This window comes from Amblyraja radiata, chromosome 4 (genome assembly GCF_010909765.2).
Source record: "Amblyraja radiata isolate CabotCenter1 chromosome 4, sAmbRad1.1.pri, whole genome shotgun sequence".
NCBI lineage: Eukaryota > Metazoa > Chordata > Chondrichthyes > Rajiformes > Rajidae > Amblyraja > Amblyraja radiata.
In genome coordinates, this window is record NC_045959.1 from 74,243,324 (window position 1) to 74,263,048 (window position 19,725).

The 19,725-nt window shown below is 39.8% G+C and overlaps 1 protein-coding gene across 3 annotated transcripts in view; it reads left to right on the forward strand.

Moving 5' to 3' along the window:
* The window catches only part of lyn (LYN proto-oncogene, Src family tyrosine kinase), a 108,879-nt gene that overhangs the window by 19,305 nt on the left and 69,849 nt on the right, over positions 1–19,725 (forward strand). For 2 of the 3 annotated variants that reach the window (XM_033019744.1, XM_033019743.1), the window contains exons 2-7: positions 6,264–6,388; positions 9,569–9,623; positions 9,715–9,814; positions 16,190–16,288; positions 16,384–16,487; positions 18,518–18,667. In XM_033019744.1, the coding sequence (XP_032875635.1) occupies positions 6,269–6,388; positions 9,569–9,623; positions 9,715–9,814; positions 16,190–16,288; positions 16,384–16,487; positions 18,518–18,667 (628 nt within the window). In that variant the 5' untranslated portion in view covers positions 6,264–6,268. The remainder of the gene's footprint in view (positions 1–6,263; positions 6,389–9,568; positions 9,624–9,714; positions 9,815–16,189; positions 16,289–16,383; positions 16,488–18,517; positions 18,668–19,725) is intronic. The other variant, XM_033019745.1, reaches the window with a different exon arrangement.

The window sequence follows — 19,725 nt, forward strand, 5'->3', positions numbered from 1 at the left end:
GATTGTTGTATTGTATGTAAATTGAATTTTGTTATTGGCATGATTTCGCTTTTATTCCAATTGATTCTATATCCCGAAAACTGACCAAATTGAGTTATTAGATTTAATAGGTTTGGAATACTAGTTTCTAATTTTGTAATATATATTAGTATATCATCTGCATATAAGGAGATTTTATTCTTTGTGTCTCTAGTATTGTATCCAAATATTCCTGGATGGTTTCTAACGCTTTCTGCTAGGGGTTCGATTGCAAGAGCAAATAATAGTGGGGATAGTGAGCATCCTTGTCTACAGCCTCTAGAGAGATTAAATTTAGTTGATAACATTTTGTTTGTTAATATTCTAGCTGTTGGATTAGAATATAACAATTTAACCCATGTACAGTACTTCTCTCCTAGTTGAAATTTTTCCATCACCGAAAATAAATATGGCCATTCTACCTGGTCAAATGCTTTTTCAGCATCTAACGAGATAATTGCTAGCTCTGCGTTAGGGATTCTATTGGAGTATATAATATTAAATAATCTTCTCAGATTATAAAATGAATACCGTTTGGGGATAAACCCTGTTTGGTCGGGATGTATTAATTTGCTGATAATTGAGGGAGAGAATATTGATCCTGTCACCATGTCATCCAAGTTCTCTATCTCCTTTCTGTACTCCATTTTATCATTGTAGTGGGCTGAATCACGAGCAATGGTATCGTCTGCAAATTTGTGGAGCCAAATTTGGTTGTAAAGTCATGAGAATAAAGGGAGTATAGTAGGGGACTGAGAACGCATCCTTGCGGGGCACCAGTGTTGAGAATTATTGTGGAGGAAGTGTTGTCACCTATCCTCACTGATTGAGGTCCATCGATCAGAAAGTGGATCCAGTGGAAGGAAGGGAGCTGATTCCTAGTTCTGGAATTTGGAGATGAGTTTGGATGGGCCTAGTACTATAATTATTAATATATTGTATCATCAATCACTATACATTTTTCTGAGTTATTGTGGTGGTAGGTCTGTTAAGTTGCAATAAGTAGGAATTTCATTGTTCCATTTCCGGCACATGTGACAACTAAACTCTCCTGATTCTTGATCCAAATCCCTATCCCTTCCATCAGAATAACCCATCTCTTAAATTATGCTGTTCTTTTCTGATCAACCCTCTGAGCTACATTGATTCACGATTCAATAACAAACAATGCAGCGAAAGGTGGTTCTACAAAGTATTGACTCAGGGGGGCTGAATACTTTTGCATGCCACACTTTTCAGTTTTTTATTTGTAAAAAAATTTGAAAGCCATGTATCATTTTCCTTCCACTTCACAATTATGCATCACTTTGTGTTGGTCTATCACATAAAACCCAATAAAATACATTTACGTTTGTAGTTGTAACGTGACAAAATGTGGAAAAGTTCAAGGGGTATGAATACTTTTGCAAGCCACTGTATATCTTACACTATATGCACTTGATGCTCTTGTTTTCCTCCTTCCATGAAGACCCCAATAAGCATTGAAATCGACTGTCATGTTATTACTGAATGTCTTTGTTTTCTTGGATTCGGCTTCTGTTTATCAAATCCACCCTACACAGCATGACACTACCAGCCACCTGTCACTCTGCTACACAAGTAGTTGAAACGGAAGCTTATTGAAGCATAGCAAACTTAACAGCAATATCTTCTATTGAGTTAGAACCATGACAAGGTAAACATCCTGTGCTTAAAATGGGTTTAAAGAATGTCTTGGACAACAGAGGTGAAGAGATTTCTGTTTAAGGATGTGGGATCATTGGAGTGAGTAGAGAAGGCAGAATTTTACGTATTAGAGCCTTGAAAGCTAACAATTCAGTGCCAATATCGGTGTCTGAAGAAAGGTCTCAACCTGAAACGTCACCCATTCCTTCACTCCAGAGATGCTGCCTGTCCCGCTGAGTTACTCCAACATTTTGTGTAAACCTTCGGTTTAAACCAGCATTTGCAGTTCCTTCCTACACAATTCAGTGCCAATATTGGAGCAATTAAAAGTACCAATGTTTGACTGTCCCAAATTGGAAGGGGAATGCAAGTTTGAAAGCAATCATGTTCAGAGACGGCCAATCCTTGGAAGTGTTTGAAAACAATGAAAATCTTCAGTATGGAAGCATCTTTTTATTGCAAATCAATGCAGAGCAACAAGAAAAAGGATGATTAATGGGTAGACATTTTGTTTATTATATATCATCTAGGTGCACTATGTTTACAGGTCTATTATACTGCTGCAAGTAAGAATGTCATTGTTCTGTCGTGAGTACATATGACAATACGTGAGATCCTAGAAGAAAACTCCAGGGATTCTGTTTAGGAGAGGGAATGGGGACAAAGAGGGGTTGATAAAAGATTATGATTAGACATGTCTTTGGTATGATTTTATAAAATGCCAATGGTAAAAAGATGGTTCTGAATCTGGAGAGAGTGATTAAGGAAGGATACCAGAAAAACTCAGTACCAGTAAACTTTGATCAATTGTGGCAGAGGTTGAAATCTCTGAATGAAAAATCACTAGGTAAAGGGACCAAAGCAGTTCAATTATCTTATAAGTTTTGGTACCTGTGTGGGTTGTTAAACAAAGATTTTAAATGAGGCGAGAGGTGAAAGAAGGTGGCATGCAAGTTTGCAACCACCATGCAACCTCTGGATGGAGAGTGCCAGAGGTATTGGATTGCAGAGCAAGGTGATTTGGTAAAGTCCAACCCCTCACTGTAGCAGCTTAAAAGGGGGAAAGAGGTGGGAAGTTACAGCCAGGGACAGCATTTAGCAGAATTTGCAATTAGCCATCCATCGTTGCTTCTGTTTCTCAAGATCATGATGTTAATGCAACCATCCACAATAAGATTAAGCATTTTTAGTAGTTGTATATTTTGGAGGGAGATGTAGAGGGACTGATGGTAATTGGCAGAGTGTACAGATTCAGAGCAGGGGTTGGACATAAGGGTTTGATGGGACAGGAAGGAAATTGGGAAGATTTTTCTCAGCATTCCTATTTAGAGGATGGTTGGTGAGCAAGTAAGTGGGCATTTGGGATTGTTGTTCAGGAGGAGGCAGAGAGTATGCCCTGGTGAGTCCTTTGGGGATATCTGGAACACTACAGAGAGCAACTCCAGTCTAATCTCTGCAGGAGTCAAGCCCGTAACAATTGCAGCAAAGTGGAAAGGTTGGGTGCTGGAAGTTTGGGGCAGGAGGAATGCGTGAAGACATGATAACAAAGAGGATGGCAGGATGAAGGAAAAGTAAATCAATGGTGGAAGTACCAAGTTCTGGTGTGGAATAGCAACAAACAGGCACTGGACAAAGTGAAGTTGTTTAATTTAGTTAGTTTATTGTCACGTGTACCGAGGTGCAGGAAAAAGCTTTTGTTGTGTGCTAACCAGTCAGTGGAAAGACAATACGATTAGGAAAGACAATACATGATTAAGACAATACATGATTACATGAAGTTGCTCAGGTATGGTGTCGGTGGAATTAAAACTAGATCCATGAATTTGACAGACGCCCTTCCCGCATATTTCTCAAATCTTTTTGAAGCTGGACTGATATCTGTTAAAATGATGCCCAATTCAAATAATTTGGCTACTTCTTCACTGCCACACTCATTTGCTGGCTGTCAAAACAAACTGCATAATAGACTCCAACTGCACTTAAAAATGTGTGGCCTGTCATTTTGTTTAAGGGCATTTTTTCCCCCACATCTATACTATTACTAAAATTCTCATCTTGACCACTTCTGGTTTGCATTTTTTTAATTTATGCGAAAACGGTAACCTATATCGCTAGGATTTTTTTCGCCACCTTACTCAACGTTCTCCTCCGCTCCAAGCGCACCAAGTTTTATTCCGATCAGCGAAATATTAGAAATGTTATGAAGGTTTAAAAAAATCATGATATCAGCAGATTGGTCTCTCGCCTGTCAGTCACCATGACGGTAACGCCCCTTTCGGCACCCGCCGAGAATAAAGTCCCGGAGGCGGGGCTGAGTCCGTGAGCAGCTTGCGGGCAGAGAGCCTCTGAGTGAAGTTGGAGTGGGACTGGGAGCTGTGCGTAAGGCCGAAAGCTGAAGGTGCGGGGTGAACAGAGTGCGAGCTGCATTTGCTGCGATCACGCCCCCCCTTCCCCCACCCCCGCCCTTTCCCCCACACCCCCTTCCCCCACCACCCCCCCTCCACCACAACCCCCCCCTCCACCACAACCCCCCCCCTGGATAGAAGGATTGGGTGACGTTTTGGGTCAAGACCCTTCTTCAGACTGAATCGGAGAGGGAGATACAGACATAAGGAAATGTATGGTGTGAAAACGAGACAAAGGACGTGGAGATCAAATAAAAATGTAGAATAGATCATTGTTAGCATAGAAACATAGAAAATAGGTGCAGGAGTAGGCCATTCGGCCCTTCGAGCCTGCACCGCCATTCAATATGATCATGGCTGATCATCCAACTCGGTATCCTGTACCTGCCTTCTCTCCATACCCCCTGATCCCTTTAGCCACAAGGGCCACATCTAACTCCCTCTTAAATATAGCCAATGAACTGGCCTCAACTACCTTCTGTGGGAGAGAATTCCACAGATTCACCACTCTGTGTGAAAAAAGTTTTCCTCATCTCGGTCCTAAAAGATTTCCCCTCTATCCTTAAACTGTGACCCCTTGTTCTGGACTTCCCCAACATCAGGAACAATCTTCCTGCATCTAGCCTGTCCAACCCCTTAAGAATTTTGTACGTTTCTATAAGATGCCCCCTCAATCTTCCAAATTCTAGCGAGTATAAACCGAGTCTATCCAGTCTTTCTTCATATGAAAGTCCTGACATCCCAGGAATCAGTCTGGTGAACCTTCTCTGTACTCCCTCTATGGAAAGAATGTCTTTCCTCAGATTAGGAGACCAAAACCGTACGCAATACTCCAGGTGTGGTCTCACCAAGACCCTGTACAACTGCAGTAGAACCTCCCTGCTCCTATACTCAAATCCATTTGCTATGAATGCTAACATAGCTAGGAGAAGGTAACAACAAAGCAGAGATAAAATGTAAATTTAGTCAGACCAGTCAGATCTGGGAAGAGGGAGGGATGGAGAGAGAGGTAAGGCAAAGGTTACTTGAAGTTAGAGAAATCAATACTCATACTGCTGGGGTGTAAGCTGCCCAAATGAAATATGAGGGATTGCTCCTCCAATTTGTGCTGGGCCTCACTCAGGACAGAAAGGTCAGTATGGAAATGGGAAGGGGAGTTAAAGTGTTTAGCAACTGGGAGATCAGGTATGTTTAGGTGGGCTGAGCGGAGGTGTTCAGCCTCCTATTGTTGCTCCAACTCTTAATAAGTCGTGCATGTTGATTTATCTCCAAAACGTTATACTGGAGTTTGGGGGGGAAAAGGAAAAAAAATAGATCATAATTTAATCTCAAATGTCAATGAAAAGAAAATTTAACTCTAAATAACCAAACTTATTTTCTGAGTATCTGCATCAATGCAATCTTGGGAAGAGTCACTGCCGCTGCCAAATGGCCAATAACTGCCAAATATTGAAGTTGATCACAAAGTTGATATGGATCATTACTTTAATTGTGATAGCTAGAAATCTAAAGAGCCTTTGGTATTCAGATGTTTAAAATTACTTTCTGTGTAATGTAAATAATATTTTTGAATGTTTAATCATTGCATTATATAAAATTTTAAATACAGATTTCAATATGCCTTCAATTATATAAATATCTAATTAGCAAACATTGCTGAGAAATGGTCATTCAAAATATTGTCATGTGGATCAGAATGACTGGAATGATTAAAGAATTTTAAAATTAAAAATTACATTGAAAAATCATTTATTAGAGGTTGGGGTAGTGAGAGAGGAGAGTGTGGGAAAAGATGGACAAGGAGGGTTGCTTCCCATGTGTAAGAAATCCACCCAAGGTCAATTGCTGGCAGACTTGAATAGTATTTTGATTGTTGTTCAACAACTTTGAAATTGGGGAAAATAAGGAATTAATATTTGCAGATCAATATTTGTGCTGATATTTAAAAAATTAATATGAAAAAGAACACATGCAACATGTCGATCTCTTACATTTTTGGAAAAGCTTTCCAAAGTAGCTCTGATAGATCTTGGATGATAGTTCAATTAGTGCCAATCTTTCACTCCAGAATGTTCATAGTGATATATATGGATGTTTCGCCACGTTAGAATTTTGAACGTTCAGCTTGCAGAGCAGTTAGTTTTGTAGAGCCTCACACAATATGTTGTTTTACAGAAAATATGGGATGTATAAAGTCAAAGAACTTCTCGGAAGAACCAAAAGAATTGAAGGAAAACCGAGTACGTAATTCTGAACCAACTATTTATGTGAGAGATCCAACATCCAATATACACATGCCAGTAAGTAGAGAAGTGAAGGGAAAACCTCATTGCGCAAAGTTAGGCTTGTGCATGACTGACTTACTTAAACATCCATTGACCCAATCACAAACGTACGTACTAAAATTGCTGATTTTAATTTTATTTACCAATTAACCTTCCATCCCTAATGATCAGTGCTGTATATCATTTTAATGCCGCAAGCATGAATATATTTAATGGTTGATTCAAAGATTAATCATTTCTTCGAAGCCTGCCTACTCCCGGGCTACATCTTTCTCTCATTTCTCTTTCATCACCCTCTCGTGTCTCATCTCAATATTATAAATCGACATATCATAAATTATCTATCCATGCAAAAATCTTCCCTTTCGAATACAAAATCATTAACAAATGTTACCTGCCTAAATTAGTCCTTCTCGTAAATGTCAACCAAGAGATTTAATCTGTCACTACATCTTCCACTGCAATAAAACAGGCATAACCTTAAAGATCATTTTCTTTGACTCTGCTGCACAATTTCCCTTTAGAATTTTCTACAGACTTTGCCGCCACATACCACGCCTATTTCCAATTTTTGAACCCATCGAGTTGCCTTCTTATCAGGATGTGGATGTGAAAACCTGAGCTACACAGTTTAACCCCTCTGATTTGACCTTCATTTTATTTTTAGTCTCACTTCATTTTGACACCATTTGAGAGCATTAGTTTTATTCGGTATCCATGGCCTTTTGATGAAAGAATTTCTCATGTCTATTACCTTATCTTTTACATTACATTACATTACAATTTTGTCTAATTGTAGTCCTGTAGGTCTGTGTCCAAGATGACTGCCGTGAAGAGAGAGTGGACGCTGGCGCACTTTGGCTGCCGCTGCTCTCTCTTCACACTGTGTTTTTGATTTTCTGTTTTTGGATTGAATTCTGTTTTTAATTTGTGTCTCTGTGATGTCTTTATTACTTGTTATATTCCGATTATATGTTATTCCGATTACTATGTAAGGTGTCCTTGAGATGTCTGAAAGGCGCCCATTAAATAAAATTTATTATTATTATTATTATTATTATCTGTGCAAAATGTGCTTCTTGATCTTCCATAGAAATTCATACGTTCATAAGTTGTAAGAGCAGAATTAGGCCATTCAGCCCATCGTCTACTCCGCCAATCAATTACGACTGATCTATCTTTCCCTCTCAATCCCATTCTCCTGCCTTTTCCCCATAACCCCTGACACCCTGACTAAACAAGAATCTGTTTATACGTCTGGAGATCCTATTGAAAAGACCAATGTTTGTGCTTCTGAAAAAGAATGAGCACAGGTTCAGGCAGCTAACTCTGGTTACTTCATTGTCATTGGTACATGTGGATTGGATACGTTGCATGAGCTAGAACTGCAGATTACTTGCATCTGTGAACTGCGATGAATGGTGGGTGGTTCTTTTCCATCTACCCACTACCCCAGTCATACTCGCACCTCCAGTTCTCTGAAGAGCAATGCATCTATGCCTCCACTGGGCTGGCCAGAGTGATGCAGATCACTGACGTCATGAAGACTGACCTCCAGCTCATTCCACACTACCTATCGCAGTTTGCTCTGAACTCTCGGCTATAGGGAGCACACCACTTTTTTTCATTATCAAAATGGACTGTGCTCAGTCTTCTTGAGCAGAGACCATTAGGCTGAGTGGGGCTGTAGATTTGTAAGGACTGGGTTTCCCATAGGCTCTGTGATATGCCTTTTACCAGGATTTTTGAGGCTCCATTCAGAACACCCTCATATGTTTAGTCTAGAAATCCAGTGCGGAACCAGGCCCGTCGGCCCACCGATTCCGCACCGACTAACATTATCCTACACACTAGGAATAATTTACAATTTTTACCGAAGCCAATTGCCTACAAACCTGTACGTCTTTGGAATGTGGGAGGAAACCGGTCAACCGGGAGATAACCCACGCGGTCACGGGGAGAACGTATAAACTCCGTATTGATAGCACCCAGTAGTCAGGATCGAGCCTGGGTCTCTGGCACTGTAAGGCAGCAACTCTACAGCTGTGCTACTGTGCCGCCCAAAGATTTTCAAGCATAGGCTTGGCTCAATGAAGAGTACCCTTTGAGGGCTGAATCCCTAATGTCAATTAGTGCAGAAATGGATCAGCTGATGAGATATTAATTATCATGAAACCAGCAGTGAGCTTGAATGCTTCAAACAAACTTTTTACTTTGGCAATCCAATCCAGAATCATTTCCCGACTGCATTAGCATGAACAGACACTGGTTAACTCTCAATAGACAATAGGTGCAGGAGTAGGCCATTCGGCCCTTCGAGCCAGCACTGCCATCCAATGTGATCATGGCTGACCATCCCCAATCAGTACCCTGATCCTGCCTTCTCCCCATATCCCCTGACCCTGCTATTTTTAAGAGCCCTATCTAGCTCTCTCTTGAAAGTATCCAGAGATCCTCCATCACCCTCTGAGGCAGATAATTCCCCAAACTCACAACACTCTGTGTGAAGAAGTAAATGTTTCCAGTAAATGTTTAGTGCTTCTGTTTAATAGTGAGACATTTTCTGAATATCCTTCTATTTTCTTGATCTTGGAATTTCAGCTACTATTTAACAAGCTTTTGCTTTATCGCACAGTTATAATTAGTTACCATTAATGTTCGAAGGCATACAAAGCATTGCTATATAATTTCTTTAGAGATTTATCCTGGTTTTATTTACAGTGGTATGATTACAGCACTTGATCATTAGTGTTAACCATAAAACATGATCACTGACCCGTAGAAAGATTTCTTTGCTGAAAGACATGCAGTCAGAACTGTATTTTCTATGGAATATAATTATTCCATAGAAAATACAATTATGCACTTACACTGTAGATATATCAAAGCATGCCCTTTTTCTTTGGGATTTTGGATGATTTGCTTCCATTTGAAATGGATGGTTATTTAGGAGGTTAATTTGTGATACTATGAGAATTAAGGCTTAATTCTAAGCAGAGCTTGTGGGTAGTTTGCTTGTTGTTGGAACATCTTGAATCTAATGATCATTTGATTACTTTATACATTGAACGGTAAGGGCAAAATCCAATATTTGTGATCTGATTTGAGGAAGTAATTTGAAAAAACTATCTCACTGTTTTAAACATTTTGGCATATGTAGTATTGGTGTCGTTAAATTAAAATGTCTTGTTCCAGAATTCAAAGAAGGATTCTCATCTATTGCCTGGCCAAAAGTTTCTGAAATTTGAAGGTAAATTTATCAGAAACTTTCTGCATGGAAAGCTGTTTCTATCTTGAAGTGAAATCAAATTAATACTGTGCCTTCCATGTGTCTGAGACAGAGACTGATGGCAAAGTTGTCATTGCCTTGTATCCATACGATGGAAACCATGATGATGACCTGAGTTTCAAAAAAGGTGAAAAGCTAAAAGTGATTGAAGAGTAAGTAGTTCCTTTTCCACTCGTACACATTGCGGTTAAGAACAAAAGCGCATTTGCATTGGGTTTGCTACTCTATGGTTAAGTTGGTACCTTGATTTTTGCATGCCATCTCTTGCTGCATCACTTGACAAACAGGTGGATTGTCTGTTTATATTATGTAATAACTTTTTTATTGTGGACTGAAAACCTGTGCAATGCTTACCCAACGTATAGATAATCACTGTTCTGTTAATAAATCCAGTTTTGTTGCTTCCTTTTACAGAATAACTGCATTATTGTTCTCTGATGCAGATGGACAACCCTCTATCACCCTTCCTACTCCCTCGATCTGGTTATGTGCAGAGTGTAGCTCACCTTGGTGCCTTTGTTTCTTCAGCAAACAACAATCCAGTTGCGTGTGTCTTTCATGCCAACAAATAATGTCTTAAAAGCTTGAACAAACTGCCTGACAATATTTGTTGTTTGCTCATGACTGGTTTGCAGCTTTTATGTCGGGTGTCCCAAGGTTAAATACTCCATAATAATTTGTTTGCACTTGATTATTTTCCTATTCAGTATTTTTCATTTAGCTAAATTTCAACAACAGTCTTGCCTGTACAAATAGTGATATAATAGACTATTTAAATTTATTCCTGAAAGTACAAGGGAGTCCAATTTATGCTTAATGGCATGCATTGTGCTCAGCACAACCTAGGTGTTTAATATGCCCCAATGCTGTTCCTATTGCTGCAGTAATCTTTGTTGGTATATGGTTTACAAGGACATCGAGGCCACACAATAAGGGCCATCAGTGAGCACGCAGGCAGTAGCACGGGAGCCCAGCCATGCATTGCTTGATGGCTGTTTGACCATAGACACTTCTCCCATCAATTGAAATAGATTTGAAATAAGTTTTAAATAAAACTTAATTTAAAATCCTAATTGTTTGGTTTTAAGATACTGCGTGTAAACAGACGCTTGGGTCTACTGAGACCATGCTGACCATTGACTACCTGAACACTAGTTCTATGTCCTACACACAAGAGACAATTTACAGAAGCCAATTAACCTACAAACCTGACCATCCTTGGTATGGGAGGAAACCGGAGCAGGGAGAACGTACAAACTCCACACAGATAGCACCCGTGGTCAGGATTAAACACAGGTTGCTGGGCAACAGCTTCTGCACTGTGCCACCCCACGTTATGTTTTAATGTTAGTTAATTAAAATACAACGTACAACAAAATAATCTAAATCAACTAAATTTGTACTATTTAACAAAAATACAAATGGATTGCGACCAATTGTAGGATGCTATTAATGTGCGGGGATCGTTGGTCGGTGCGGTCCCGGTGGGCCAAAGGGCGTGTTTCCGTGCTGCATCTCTAAACTAAACTAAAAAATGACTGCCACAATTGGTGTGAAATTGAGAAGAATTAAGTTTATCCATTCCCTTGGCTCAATATTTTTTTCTCGGTAGTGAGTCCAGAGGGGAGTGAGAGGTCAGAAGCACTGCACATGAACCCCAGCACGTTCTGTACTTCTGCACTGGATTCAGGAACGCACTAACTTGTGAGAAGCACCAAATTCCTTGCCAAAATGCCAGCAGAAAGTAAATGAAAGTTCACAAAAACTGTGAGAGATTAAAAAGCTGTTGGGGGGGGGGAGGGAATGAACAAGTAAAATGGTTGTTTCTCACTCTAAAGAATGAGCTGACCTCTGGTACTGCTGCTGACAAATTCATTAAGTAATCTTGTGATGAGGCTGTTGTGATATCATAAGTGGGTAAATAAATTGGATTCATCATTGTTTAAAAAGGTATGGATGAATAATTTGAAATAGAAACATAGAAACATGGAAAATAGGTACAGGAGGAGGCCATTTGGCTCTTCGAGCCAGCACCGCCATTCATTGTAATCATGGCTGATCGTCCCCAATCAATAACCCGTGCCTGCCTTCTCCCCATATCCCTTGATTCCACTAGCCCCTAGAGCTCTATCTAACTCTCTCTTAAATCCATCCATTGATTTGGCCTCCACTGCCCTCTGTGGCAGGGAATTCCACAAATTCATAACTCTCTGTCTCTCTGTCTTTTTCTCACCTCAGTCTTAAATGGCCTCCCCTTTATTCTAAGACTGTGGCCTCTGGTTCTGGACTCGCCCAACATTGGGAAAATTTTTCCTGCATCTAGCTTGTCCAGTCCTTTTATAATTTTATATGTTTTATATGTTTCTATAAGATTCCCCCCTCATCCTTCTAAACTCCAGTGAATACAAGCCTAGTCTTTTCAATCTTTCCTCATATGACAGTCCCATCATCCCAGGGATCAATCTTGTGAATCTACGCTGCACTGCCTCAATCACAAAGATGTCCTTCCTCAAATTAGGAGACCAAAACTGTACACAATACTCCAGAGCCCTTACCAGAGCCCTATACAACTGCAGAAGAACCTCTCTATTCCTATACTGAAATCCTCTTGTTATGAAGGCCAACATTCCATTAGCTTTCTTCACTGCCTGCTGTACCTGCACGCCAACTTTCAATGACCGGTGTACAAGGTCACCCAGGTCGCGCTGTACCTCCCCTTTACCTAACCTAACCCCATTGAGATAATAATCTGCCCCCTTGTTTTGCCACCAAAGTGGATAACCTCACATTAATCTATATTATACTGCATCTGCCACGCATCTGCCCACTCACTCAACCTGTCCAGGTCACCCTGCAACCTCCTAACATCCTCTTCACAGTTCACACTGCCACCCAGCTTTGTGTTATCCGCAAGCTTGCTAATGTTGCTCCTAATTCCCTCTTCCAAATCATTAATATATATGGTAAACAGTTGCATCCCCAACACCGAGCCTTGTGGCACTCCACTCGTCACTGCCTGCCATTCTGAAAAGGACCCGTTCACTCCTACTCTTTGCTTCCTGTCTGTCAACCAATTTCTATCCATGTCAACACCCTACCCCCAAATGTAATTTCAGGAATGATATTATAGAATTACTAGATTGTTGTAAAAACACATCTGTCTCATTGGTATCTCTTACGGAATGAAATCTATTGCCCTTACCTTGTTTAGCCTATATTTTGCCTCTCACATACAGCTCAAAATATTAGATTTGTATTCTTTGGAGTTTAGAAAAATAGTGTTTATTGAAACATACAAGATCCTAAATAGGGAAGACAGGATAGAAGTTAAGCAAATAAAACAGACGTTGGAAATTACGAGAAAAAGGTAGGCGACTGGGTTGAGAGAGAAAAAATAGAGCAGCTGTCATCAAATGGCAGAGCATACTCGATGGGCTGGATGGTTTAATGCTGCTCTTATGTCTTAGGGTCTTCTAGGTCACATAGCATCCATGGTGACAAATGGACAGTCGAAGCTTTGGGTCGGGACCCTGCAAATGGATAGATGTTGAGATATTTCCGTTGGTCAGATAAACTCAAATAAGGGGGTGATGATTTAAATTTTAGATGCATAGGAACCTCTTCTCGTGGAGGGTGATGAATCTCTGGAATTTTCTAACCTAGAAAATTGCTGAGACTAGATTATTGGAAGATGATTTTTTGAAGATCTGGGGAATTGAGGGTGATTGGGAAGTGGTACATAAGAAAAGATGATATCCGAGTCAATTAGCCATAACCAAATTGAATGGTGGGACAGGCTTGAGTGGCCAAATAGTCATAGATTGATACAGTGTGGAAACAGGCCCTTCATCCCAACTTGCTCACAGCGGCCAACATGTCCCAGCTACACTTGGCCCACCTGCCTGCGCTTGGTCCATATCACTCCAAACTTGTCACATCCATGTACCTGTCTAACTATTTCTTAAATGTTGGGATAGACCCAGCCTCAACTACCTCCTCTGGCAGCTTGTTCCGTACACCCACCACCCTGTGTGTGAAAAAGTTACCCCTCAGATTCTTATTAAATCTTTTCCCCTTCACCTTGAACCTAGGTCCTCTGGTCCTCGGTTCCCCTATTCTGGGCAAGAGATTCTGTACATCTACCCAATCTATTCCTCTCATGATTTCATACACTTCTATAAGATCACCCCTCATCCTCCTGTGCTCCAGGGAATAGAGACCCAGCCTACCCAACCTCTCACTATAGCTCAGACCCTCTATTCCTGGCAACATCAGTGTAAATCTCTGAAACCTTTCAAACTTGACAATATCTTTCATCAGCACCCAGTCATTTTGTCAGTGACATTCAACTTTTCACCCATGCTCAAAATTGGAGATTGCAAAATTATATTGATGGGAAGGAATGTGGGGGAAACTGATTTTAAACCTTGTATAAAATCTACCCAGTGTGCCATGCCTCATATGCATATCTGGGAAAGAGGAAGAGAAAGAATTTGACGCCAACATTTTAAGAAAAGACGAAACTGGCTTGGCCACTTCCTTCCATGCCTTTAAAATAGGTGATCGTTTCAGCCATAGCATTTTCTTACTTAATCTCCCTGCAAGCATTTTGCACTTACTTGCACACTTGATGTGCTTTTGGTCTGTTTTCTTATGCTAAAGTACTTTAGAAATGAAAACCTTGTTTAGAGACAGCGTCCACAATAGTTCTCTCTCTCTGTTGTCCTACTCAGCCCAATCTTTGAACAGGGTGCTCCTACGTACACACACGTGTGCGCATGATATCTTTCCTGAGATGTCAGAAATTTCTGGACTTGCAACACATTTCCTTTTGACGCCAGCTAACTTGACAAATGTTAGTGTATCATGTTTGATCTCTTGGCTGTGTGAATTCTGGCTGAATCATGTCCTTGAGACAATATAAACAGTTTCCTATTCATAGGCACAAATATTAAATAATGCTCCCTCTCTAGAGATTATAATCAAAATTAAGTTTTGTTTGATAAATCCTTCAGTAGTTTGGAATAAGAGTTTAATAGTTGCATCAAAAGTACCAAATCAAGTCGCTATTCTATTAAAAAAATCCTCGCTGTCTTGGAAACTCTTGTGTGCAGTACAATGTTTTTGTTGGGCTATGTAATCAAAAACCCATCATGGCATTGGAACACCAATGTTATGGGCCTGTTCCACTTAGGCAATTTTTTAGACGACTACAGGCAACTCGGCTGTTGCCACATGGTTGCCGGGGTGTCGCCTGTATGGTCGTGAGTAGTCTCAGTCGCGCAAAGAGTCGTAGCATATTTCTGGTTGCCGCAAAAAATTTCAAGGTAGCGGAGGGTGATGGCTAGACATAGGTCTGGTTCCAGTGGCTTCCTCATGGAGGTCTCCTTTCTCTTCAGGAGAGGGCCCACCTGTGTCTTCAGCTCCTGAAATAGGTCAGAGGAAAGTCTAGTGATGTTTCTGAAGGCAACCTCATCTTCTTGCTGGAGCAAAATCATCAGGTTGTCATACTGGCCCAACCTGGGTCTATTCTGGAACAAGGGCTCCAACCACACAGACCACTTCTTGGGCTTCTTCTTCCCCATTCTTCTTGTCCTTTTGTCTTGCTGATCTTTCAGCCCGAGGGCTGCTGCAAGCAGCAGGACTTCCTCTTCTTGTGAGAGTAATGCGCTCTGATGTTGCACCATGGTAGTCATGACGCAGAATGATTGGAAACTCCACCCTACACCCCTTTTACAGGAAAATTAGATGATTCTATTATTTTTGTGGTGAAAATGATGTAATTTGGCTTCAGTTGACACCGACAGGGTGGACGTAGGTTGTCGTAGGTGTGGTCGTAGATATGATCATAGGTGGACGTCCTAAGTCACAACGATTGGGTCGCCAGTTGTCGGGAGCTTGCCGTAGCTTGACGTCGACGAGGTGATAGTTGTTGTAGCTTGTCGTAGACATTTTCGTTGGGGGGTGGGGGGGGCGGTTTTTCAGCGACCTAACAAGACTATGGCAGTCGCTGGAAGTCGCCTAACAAATTGCTAAGTGGAACAGGCCCATTAGGCTTGACTGTTATTTGCTTAATCAGTGGTGTCCTGAACGCCAAAGTGGCAACAAACCATATTTTAATATTACTTGCTCACACAAATAGATTTCATTGGACTTTGAATCCTTGATCTGTGCAGCTGACGAGGTACTAAATAGGTTGCTTTTAGTTAGTAAATAGGTTGCTTTCATCACACTTGAAAAGTCTGTTGTTTGGCTGCATGGGTCTAAGAAATGTTCGACACGTCTCGACATCAGCTTGTAGTTGTCAGAGATTTTTACCATCATGAGATTTGAGAGTGATATTAGGCCAAGGACGAGCTGCAGGCTGCCAAATGTCACGATTAGGTTTCAGTGCCTCAGTAAAACTGTATCTATTATAGGAGGTCAATCGAGTATTGTGAAGAAATGACACAGAGAACAGCCAGACTGTGGACAGTGTATTATTTTAATACCTAAAAACTGTGCTAATCTATAAATATTTCTTCCAGGCATGGTGAATGGTGGAAAGCCAAGTCTCTAGCAACTAGGAAAGAAGGGTTTATTCCAAGTAATTATGTAGCAGCGGTCAACACACTGGAAACTGAAGAGTATGTTATTATTGTTTTAAACTTCAAGAAAGTGCAATTCATTTTTGCTTGGTGTCACACGCAAATTAAATATTCACTCTCTTGTTATTTTTGAGGTGGTTCTTTAAAGATATCAACCGCAAAGATTCAGAGAGACAGTTACTAGCACCTGGAAATAAACCTGGTTCGTTCCTCATTAGGGAGAGTGAAACATCAAAAGGTATGACCTTAACTTTGCCTTTAAATTTCACATTTCATTAAGGAAAGGTGTTTTAATATGCGAAGGAGGAATTGTAGATGCCGGTTTAAACCGAAGTTAGACACATAAAGCTGGAGTAACTCAGCGAGTCAGAGGGTATCTCTGGAGGAAAGGAATAGGTGACGTTTAGGGTTGAGACCCTTCCTCAGACTGAACAAGGGACTCCACTCAGATCGTCACTTATTCCTTTTCTCCAGAGATGCTGTTTGACCTGCTGAGTTACTCCAGCTATTTGTGTCTATCTTTTGTTTTACTATGCCCGATTGCCTATACAATCCTCCATATATTTGTGTTTTGTTGACTGGTCCTGTCAGAATCTGTGTTTTCTCCAAAATTTCCATCTTGAAAATCAATACACTCTTGGTTCTAAAGAAATATCCATAATATCAGGATTGTATGAACATTGTGTTGAGTAAATCATTCAATTTTTATTTGAACTATCACATGCATACAGGAAAACTGCAACTATTTTAAAAATATACAAAGATGGGTAAATACAGTGTGAAGGATAGGATATGCTTCAGAAAGTTTAGTTTTCAATAGCAACAAAAATAACCTTCAGTTTGAGCACTGGGGTGTTCATTCAATAATTCTGGTTTGGGATGTTAAGGTGCATGTCTATTTCGGGTCCATCTGCTACATTCTGCCTTAATTCAACCTATGTTGTGCAGGATTAAGTGAGAGGCAACTGGATTTCAACAAATATAAACAAGGGGTTGTCCATTTTGAACCAATAAAGGATATGGCCAAGCATTGTCCTTACAAGCTATATTCAGTACTATGGTTGTGCAAAGCAATGTTTTTCTATGTAGATGAAAAGGTGCTGGGACTCATATCATTACCAATGGGGTCTAAGGTGGATTGTTGTTTTAGAAACTGCTTGAACTGTTTTCCTGGCCACCTAATTTAATTAATAAACTTTAGTTTTTTAACTTCTTTGTAGTCTTAAAAATTCTAAAAGTTTAAAAATCTAGTTTTTAATTACTGTCACACAAATAAAGCACTGATGGAAATATATTTTGTGATCTACAAGCGCAGATCACTACACATAGCAATGCATTTCAAAAGAAAATAACCCATTTAATGAAATATTAAATTTAATTAAAGGGCAGTAACATAAAGGTGGGAACTGGTGTGAAATAACTTAAGCTGAGAATTTCTGGATTGATGTATGCCAACTAACCTATTCAATTAAAATGGGCACAAAATCCTGGAATAACTCAGCAGAACAGGCAGCATAGGAACATAGAAAATAGGTGCAGGAGTAGGCCATTCGGCCCTTCGAGCCTGCACTGCCATTCAATATGATCATGGCTGATCATCCAACTCGGTATCCTGTACCTGCCTTCTCTCCATACCCCCTGATCCCTTTAGCCACAAGAGCCACATCTAACTCCCTCTTAAATATAGTCAATTAACTGGCCTCGGCTACCTTCTGTGGCAGAGAATTCCAGAGATTCACCACTCTGGAGCATCTCTGGAGAGAAGAAATGGGTGACGTTTCGGGTTGAGACCCTTCTTCAGTCACCCATTCCTTCTCTCCAGAGATGCTGCCTGTCCGCTGAGTTACTCCAGCATTTTGTGTCCACCTTAATTGAATATATTAATAGGCATACATCAAGTCATAAATTCTCAGTCTAAGTGTGTGTTTACCTTCGATTTAAACCAGCATCTGCAGTTCTTTCCTACACAAACTATTCAATTATCTTGGCAGACATCCTTCTGTTTTCAAACCTGTCTTTTTAATTTCAAACAGATTACTGCTGCCAGTGTAGATTTGAACAGATATTCTGAAAACTGGTTCCAGTTTTGAATTAACGGTGCTTCTTCCACATACATTTATACCCTTTGAATAATCAGCATGATCGTTTAATTTCCCTTAATTTAATGATAAATACTGGGGTATAAAATGCAAAGAGCCACAGTTTACTTTTAGCACAATACACTGTACTTATATTACTCATAATGTCTCTTTAATCCTGTTTACCTAGGTAGCTACTCGCTGTCGATGAGAGATTTTGACCCTGAAATGGGTGACTTGGTTAAACACTACAAGATTCGATGTTTGGACAGTGGAGGGTTTTACATTTCTCCTAGAATTATGTTTACTGACCTGAATGAGCTAATTAAACATTACCAAAGTAAGTGCTAACAGTTTGTGTATTTTACATCTGAATTATTAATTAATACACAAGAGTTCAAAGCAAATTCTAACAATTGAAATAATTACTTGATTAATTATTAAGTTGATAAAATTACAAAATGTATTGATTGGTTTGCCAATATATATTTCAATTTGCATTGAGCCTTATTCATTTTGTTCCAATTTAATTTGGGTTTAGTTTAGTTTAGAGATACACATGGAAATAAGCCCCTCGGCACACCGAGTCCGTGCCGATAATTGATCACCAGTAAACTAGTTCTATGTTATCCCACTTTCCCATCCACTCCCTAAACATTAGGGTGCAATTTACAGAGGCCAATTACCCTACTAACGCTCACATCTTTGGCATGTGGGTGGAAACCGGAGCACATTTAATAGCAATGTTACAAAATTTTGAGATTTTAAAAATCAAGTCTGTAATTTATCCCATCAGATAAAGCATAAAAATAAGTTTAATTTGACATCTAATTCACTTTCATATCTCAAGTATTTAAAAAGTTATGGCCATTTTCATACTCGGAAATGAGCATCTTGTTCCCTATTGATTTTCTATGGACATAACAAAAAAGTTGTGATCGTGAACAGTCAAAAGCCCATAACTTTCTTAAAAATTAAGAGAACTGAATGAAATTTTCAGTTATCATAGATTGAAGCATTCTGAAACAAATATAAAATAATCTTACTTGGATGACCTGAAATTAAAGCATATAATTAGTTAGTTACCTAATTGTAGCTAATTTCAGACTTCAATTACTAGATCTAAACATCTATCCATTTCTTAATAAATGATTAACATTTTTAAATAGCCTAAATGTCCAAATAATATTCACAAATAATTCACAATAAAACATGATTTTAAAATCTCATTTACATTAATTTATAGGCCAAATGGAAGGAATTCAGTGTTCAATTGCTGTAAATAAATGCCCATTTAAATCAGCTTTCCAGTGGGTCCCTGTGGAACGCGCTGGTTTAGAACGTTCACATTGCGGTAGATTTGTGCCTCAAATGCCGAGAAAAATACTGCGCGATATA